Source organism: Glossina fuscipes, unplaced genomic scaffold, assembly GCF_014805625.2.
Source record: "Glossina fuscipes isolate IAEA_lab_2018 unplaced genomic scaffold, Yale_Gfus_2 121, whole genome shotgun sequence".
NCBI classification, from domain to species: domain Eukaryota; kingdom Metazoa; phylum Arthropoda; class Insecta; order Diptera; family Glossinidae; genus Glossina; species Glossina fuscipes.
Genome location: NW_023998464.1, coordinates 3,710,139 through 3,716,651, shown reverse-complemented (window position 1 = coordinate 3,716,651; position 6,513 = coordinate 3,710,139). Strand labels below are relative to the sequence as shown.

General features: G+C 33.9%; 2 protein-coding genes across 2 annotated transcripts in view; one reads left to right on the top strand and one right to left on the bottom strand.

Annotated features, from left to right (window-relative positions):
- LOC119640500 overlaps positions 1–2,973 on the top strand; it is a 12,723-nt gene extending 9,750 nt beyond the window's left edge. Inside the window, exons 2-3 of the mRNA XM_038038586.1 lie at positions 1,663–1,979; positions 2,035–2,973. Coding sequence (XP_037894514.1) covers positions 1,663–1,979; positions 2,035–2,967 — 1,250 coding nt within the window. The 3' untranslated portion in view covers positions 2,968–2,973. The remainder of the gene's footprint in view (positions 1–1,662; positions 1,980–2,034) is intronic.
- A 238-nt stretch (positions 2,974–3,211) lies between these two features.
- Positions 3,212–4,410, bottom strand: LOC119640474 (alpha-ketoglutarate-dependent dioxygenase alkB homolog 4). Its single transcript, XM_038038554.1, has 2 exons — positions 3,481–4,410; positions 3,212–3,419 (listed from the first exon to the last, which is right to left on the bottom strand). The coding sequence occupies exons 1-2, from the start codon at positions 4,227–4,229 to the stop codon at positions 3,215–3,217; spliced, it is 954 nt and encodes a 317-aa protein (XP_037894482.1). The 5' UTR covers positions 4,230–4,410; the 3' UTR covers positions 3,212–3,214.
- Between the last annotated feature and the right edge of the window lie 2,103 nt (positions 4,411–6,513).

Below are 6,513 nucleotides of genomic sequence, written 5' to 3'. Positions count from 1 at the left end.
CTATTGAGGAGACGTACAAGGGGAGATGAATGCATATTTTTTATACATTTATATAAAAAAGATTATATGGTCGCCATTTATACTCTTAATAAATAAATCCTTGGTTTATCAATTTTTACTTCAATTTGTTAGTGTGAGTTTATTTATTTGTCTGCTTGCAAACTTGATCTGTGATTACTTACTGGGAAGCGCAAGTTTTTGGCATCTATCCGTGAGAACGGCACAGCTAAGCTAACACTAATCTTGCGATACGGTAACTATGAAACACTTTTGAACTTAGAACATGTGTTTTTTTCACGTATGAGCTGTACGTATATGTATGTATACATATATATATATATATATATATATATAGAGCTTGATAAATAAATGAATTTAAACTATAAACAAAAACAACATTGTAGTTATTTCCAGGATTCCTATAAGTGACTACTTCGTCCTATGATTCGCTGTAAAAAAAGTATGGTAAGATTTGCGCTAAATCAAATTCTCACGCCGGTAAAGAAGATATATATTTTAAACGCTTTCTGAAATTTGCTTCGATATATATTACAACAGTGCTGACTAATCTATATATTAAAAATATCATTTTTAAAAATATCGTTGTTAAATATCGCTTTATATGGAGTCATACTTACTTGATTTATAAACATTCTGCAGCTCTTTTTACGTACCATCCATTGATTTATAAACATTCTGCATCTCTTTTTACAAAGCAAAGGCATTTACAATGCTTTTTGCCTTGCTTTATGCGACGTACAAAAAGAAAAAAGGAGACAAGCACTGATCGTAATTGTTTTCTTTTCATTGCTCATATGTCAGCTTACTTAGAAAACTTCTAAATTTTATTTTCATCAAACGATTCAAAAAATGTCAGTGCAAATTAGAAGTATGAAGAAATATTCGCAATTAAAAAAAGGTTGTACTGTAGGAATGATTTATCATTTGCGATCTCAGACGTGACATTATTTGCCCTATTAACAGGCCGATGTTCAATCACACGAGATGTAATGATCATCTATTCACTTTTAACATTAACATAATAAAAAACCCTTTATGCAGTTGAAGGGTCTTACAATCTCCTGATCATATCGTATTTGGCTGTACGAATGTTACCGCTTCTATTCGCCATTCCACACTCCACAAACTGAGTATATGTGGTTTTCGTGACCACAGCCTTCTTGGCAATATATGTTCACGCTATTTAACAGCGTTTACAGTCAATTTGGGAACCTATTCTAATTTACACTCTTTTGGTCTCACACTTATCAATTCCTTCATTCAACTTTTTATAGTCCTACATCACATTATATCTTACACATCAGAATTTCATCCTCGCTCTTTTGTTCTATTCTACGTGCCGGATGAGTAATATGCGTGCTTTAATGAAAACTATAGAAAAAAGTAACGTGGCGTACCTATAATACGCAAAATTTAAAATAAAATCTTTAATCAAATAGTCACTTAAGTAAATAAATAATGACCACATATACAAAGAACTCTGTGTTCACATTGTGCCTTTTTTACACATCCCAGCGAATTTTCGGTATTTAATTCGCTGAATAACAGAAGAAGAAGAAGAAGAAGGCTTAATATACTGGCCTCTATAAATAATGCCTTCAATTTCTTGTTAATCTTAAAAATATATACATGTACGTCTTGCAACTAATCGTCACAATCTATTATATGGACATATAAGCTTCATTTGTCATTACCTTAGTCCATTTAAACTCAACGTTAAAAAAATAACTAAAAATATAAATATATATGTATATACAAAATATAAATATAAAATAATTATCAAAATGGATTTAAATTTGGAAGATTTTCATCAAATATGTCGTGTCTGTCTACAAAAAGGGGACGTAAATTTATATGATTGCAAAGTAAAATTACGTGAAAACAGCGAAGGAGCCACCTCAGAGAAATACTTAAATCTAACGATCGCAGAATTAATGGAAATATTTATTAACAGTAAGGTATGTATGTTAATGTCTATTTGATGCACATATACATTCTACATATGTTTTTTAGACAGATCTTTTGGAACTAGATGCGGAAGTCCCTTCTATGTGTTGGGACTGTTTGGAGGATTTAAAGTTTTGCTATGGTTTTTATAACAAATTAAGGAGTGCGAATAGTAATTTGAAATATTTATATCAAGAGTGTTTAAACAACGTTATACAGTACATAGAAGACGGACAAGAGTTGAAAGAAGAATGGCCTGAAGACGAATTAAGCTCATTAATAATAGAAGATTTGAATGAAGTGGACAGTCAAGATACATTAGAAGATTTAAAATACACGCGTTTATCTTCGGAAACTAATAAATTCATCCCTTCGACTACTACTAAAAGTCTTTTGACTCCACGTGACAATGTCGCATTGATGGTAACAAAATTTTTCCCAACTACTGTTGGAAATAATGCGAAGAGCGATGAGACAGAACCACAGCTTGCCCCTACATTATTAACAGCAGATTATAAGGTTGTAGAGGTAAATGACTTGAGAAACTTACAAACTCTTGAATACGATGGACCTAATAGTAAAACTGATGCAATATATAAATGTCAATATTGTCCACAAGCATTTGCAAACTTAGAGTATTTAAAAACTCATCTACAAACCACACATCTATGTAAATTTTGCACCCAGGCATTCAATCTAAGCGGCGAGCTCTTCAAACATATACGAGAAGTGCATAAAGAATGCAAATGCAAATGTGCGATATGCCACAAAAGGCTTAGTTCTCACTGTAATTTGAGAAGTCATATCAGACGAGTGCATGGAGTAAAGTTACCACCCAAAATGGCTTTGATTGATTTTGTGAGAAAAACCCCCAAGGAGAGTGACGATGATGGTAATAAGGAATTAGAAACATCCGATGGGATTGATCTGGAAACAGATGGACTATCTTTAAAAACTTGCGATTTTGGCTATAATTCAGAATCAATGGAAATAAATTAATGTTAACCTAAATTTTCGTTCTTCATAGTACAATAAATTTTCAAGAATAATCTCCTAGTTCGTACCTCCTAAACTTATAGAAAGGCCCATTTTTTTCAATAAAGCGAAAAACAATATTTATGTGGACATGCGGAGTAGAAGCTAGCTATTACATATCGTTGATTTGGAACGTTAACAATCGTTTTTGACAATGTTTTTGTGTTTCGATTTTGTGATGTCAATGGGATGACATTTCTTAATTTAATTTTTATATTTTATTTTCACGAGTACAACAAATTTTTAAGGAATTTTGTAGAATCTCCTTTCCCTTATCAGAAAACTCGCCGTCTTTCAAATACATCGCTGTAAATTCTCTATATGCTAAACATACACGTCTTTCCAAAATATCTTCTCTTAAGACAGAATGCTCAAATTGGTAGCGTGCTGGGCCATATAAGACTATTAAAGACAAGCTAAGAGAAAATAAATTTTGAAAAATTCTTTCAAATGCAAGTCTATAGCAAAACCGCTTACTTTGGCATGGGAATCCTTAAAACTTTACTTTCAAAAATTTGTATTTTTTCCTTCGGAAATAAAGGCTCTCTTAGAAACTGTTGATAATCAGCCACCACAGCCAGATTATATTTTTGCAATTTACTCAAATTATGCAAATCTTTAGCCTCTTCGTATAATGTTAATGTTAGCACCGCATTTCCCAAGCAGTTAACGGTTACAACTCGTTCGCCCCATATCCAACAATCGTCAATGTGTGGATCTATTGAAGCTCCTTTACTGGGATCATACTCCAAGCTACATTGTTCAATAGTTTGAAAATTATCCAGAATGTTTATTTCCTTAAATCGATGTTGTATGAAAGCAGTAAAATCGGGGAAGCCTTTAAACTGACCATTTCTTAATTTACGTCTTTTGAAATTGGTTTTTGGGCCGAAATTCTGTTTACGTCGGCCGCTTTGGGATAAAGTCCAAGGCAGCAAGTGGTCTATGTTGTCCAACAGCTGTTGACCCTCTTTTATGGTAAGAAAGTTTTCTTTTACGACAACACCAGGCAAATCAATACCCACTTGTTCCTGATGCCACAGATGTTGTTCCCGTACTTTTTCTGGTTCCCAGCCAGGATAAAAACGACCACATTCAACACAATATGCCAAGGATTCAAATTTTTCTAAATTTTCTCTAAGACTGACTTTTTTAATATGGAAATCCTGTTCGCACTTCAAGCAACTACGCATACCTTTACACCCGCATGGACGCACTGTATTCATTTTTTTTTTAACGAAAACTTTTTTATGGATGGTGGATTAAGATGAATCAAGCCAATTCTTATACGACCAGATAATAAGTCGTAATTGTTAACAAGAAATATATATAAAACACAACAAACAAACTGTGTAATTTTAGATTGTTGAGTTGGGGAAAGTGATGGGGAAAAAAGGTGTTGTAAACTTTGGCTGAAAACAAAAAAAGAATGTTGTAGCAATAGGAAATAATTGAATGCAACAAATAAAAACAAATAATAAAAAAATAATTTATAATGCACTAAAAAGATAAGTTCATTCTTTTGATATACACACTAGAGACAACATAACTTTCTGCAAACGTTGGTTGAAAAGTTTTCTTTTGTGTCGTACCGGTGTCTTATCGGCGTTAGTGTAAAAAAAACGCGAATTTAACAAAAAAGTTTGAAAAAGAAAACAAATTTTTGAAAGTTTAAAATGAAAAGAATATACGTATTAAATTTTTTCTTTTTCGCCCGGTTTTTTGGTAAATTTTCTCCCCGATAACAACCAAAACTACATCAGCCTGTCACCCTGTGGAGGCTGGGTGCGATTTAATTACGACAAAGATTATTTTGAACATTTTTTTATGAATGCCACTGAGCATATTAGATCGAGGATGGGTGGGGATGAAGGGAATGATTTAATGGTGCATAGAAAACAAGTAGTTGATAAGCCTTTTGATTCAAGTGCCAAAGCCATTACACGATATCAATTTGTACGATTGTTTATCGCAGTGCAATTTCTTACTTTCCGTTGAAACGTATGAAAATGCTGAAGGCAAGCCTGTGAACATCAACATGGATCTTTTTTTTTAAGATTATTTAAAAAATGTTCACATGAACGGCCCACAAGAACTAAAAGGGGTTAGTAGGAGCAGAGCCAAATTGCTTTTCAGCTCTACTGTAAACGCTATCAACTTAATAAAAGCAACGATTGTATTAAAAAAAATTTAAAAGCGTATAAGAAATTCGTAATAATTCGTAACGTTCCAATTATATATAGCGTAGCCGAAATAATCAAAAATACAGTGTCGAATATTCCGATTAAGTCTGCTGTTAGATTTCAAAGAAGAAATCCAAGGAAGAGTTGATCCCCACAACGACCATTAAAATTGGTTTTAGGGAAAGCCCTCCTCAAAACGATCAAATTCAATTTTTGTAATCTGCCTGTGGAGTACTTCCTACCCACCTTAAAGCAATGCTTTAAGTGCGGTAGATATGGGTATGTGTCAAAATTCAGTAAAGTCAACAAGAACAGGTGTCTGGACAGTGTGTAAACTGTGAAAACACGAAGTGCTTGTCCCGTGGTTCAATGGAGCACAACGCTCTAAGCAAGTGTTGCCCGAACAGTGAGCGGGAATTAAATATCAATAAAATTATGGTAATCAAAAATCTTTCCTATTATTTTCCCCAAACTGCTTTGATTGTCTGGATGATAACTCTTACGATTGAATTTCCCTCCAAAGGCAATGAAAACGCTAATATGCGTTTAACAAAGAAAAAATTCAGTGGGGTCTTTAATAGGAAATCCGTTATTTCCAAAACTTCTTCCAGTACACCTCCCAAGCCTTCTCCCAGGTCATCCCCGAAGCCGTCTGTAACATCACTTCAGCGGCCAATAATTTCGAACAACAATTTGCGTTCCTCGAAACTTGATAGATCAATCGCTGCGTTTAAAAAATATGTCCGTCCGAAGACTCCTCAGAATCTTGAAAAATTTGAAGGAAAAGTTTGTTATTGTGCGAATTCTCGCTACGATCTAGTGCCTTGTACCACGAGTAAATCCGCTGACATCTGCATCTTAAGCGAAGTTTTTCTGAAAGGTGGCAAGTAAGTGAAACGTTTCAATCATACTTTAGATATCAAATACTGAGATGGCGGCTATGGTGGTGTTAGTACACTAGTTAAGAAATGCGTCAACTTCAGACGTATTCCATACAATTCTACTGGTGACATTAACATCATCAAAACCATGCATCTAAAACCGAATCTTTTCAAAGCATTATACTACTTTCCGCCTAGTGTTGATGTACAAACTTATATGACTTTCTTGACGGTGAACAAAATGTAATTCTAGCTGCAATTTCGATGCTAGACATTGTTTGTAAGGCGATGAAGTCTCGACCAATAAAGGGAAGATCCTTGTAAATGGCATCAATGTCAGAAGTTTTAAAGTCTTCAATAATGCCATTACTATCTTTCACTGTAGCCGGAGTGTTCGCTCGGCGAGCAATGTCTAACTCTTTCTAATCTAACTCTTTCTAATTCAA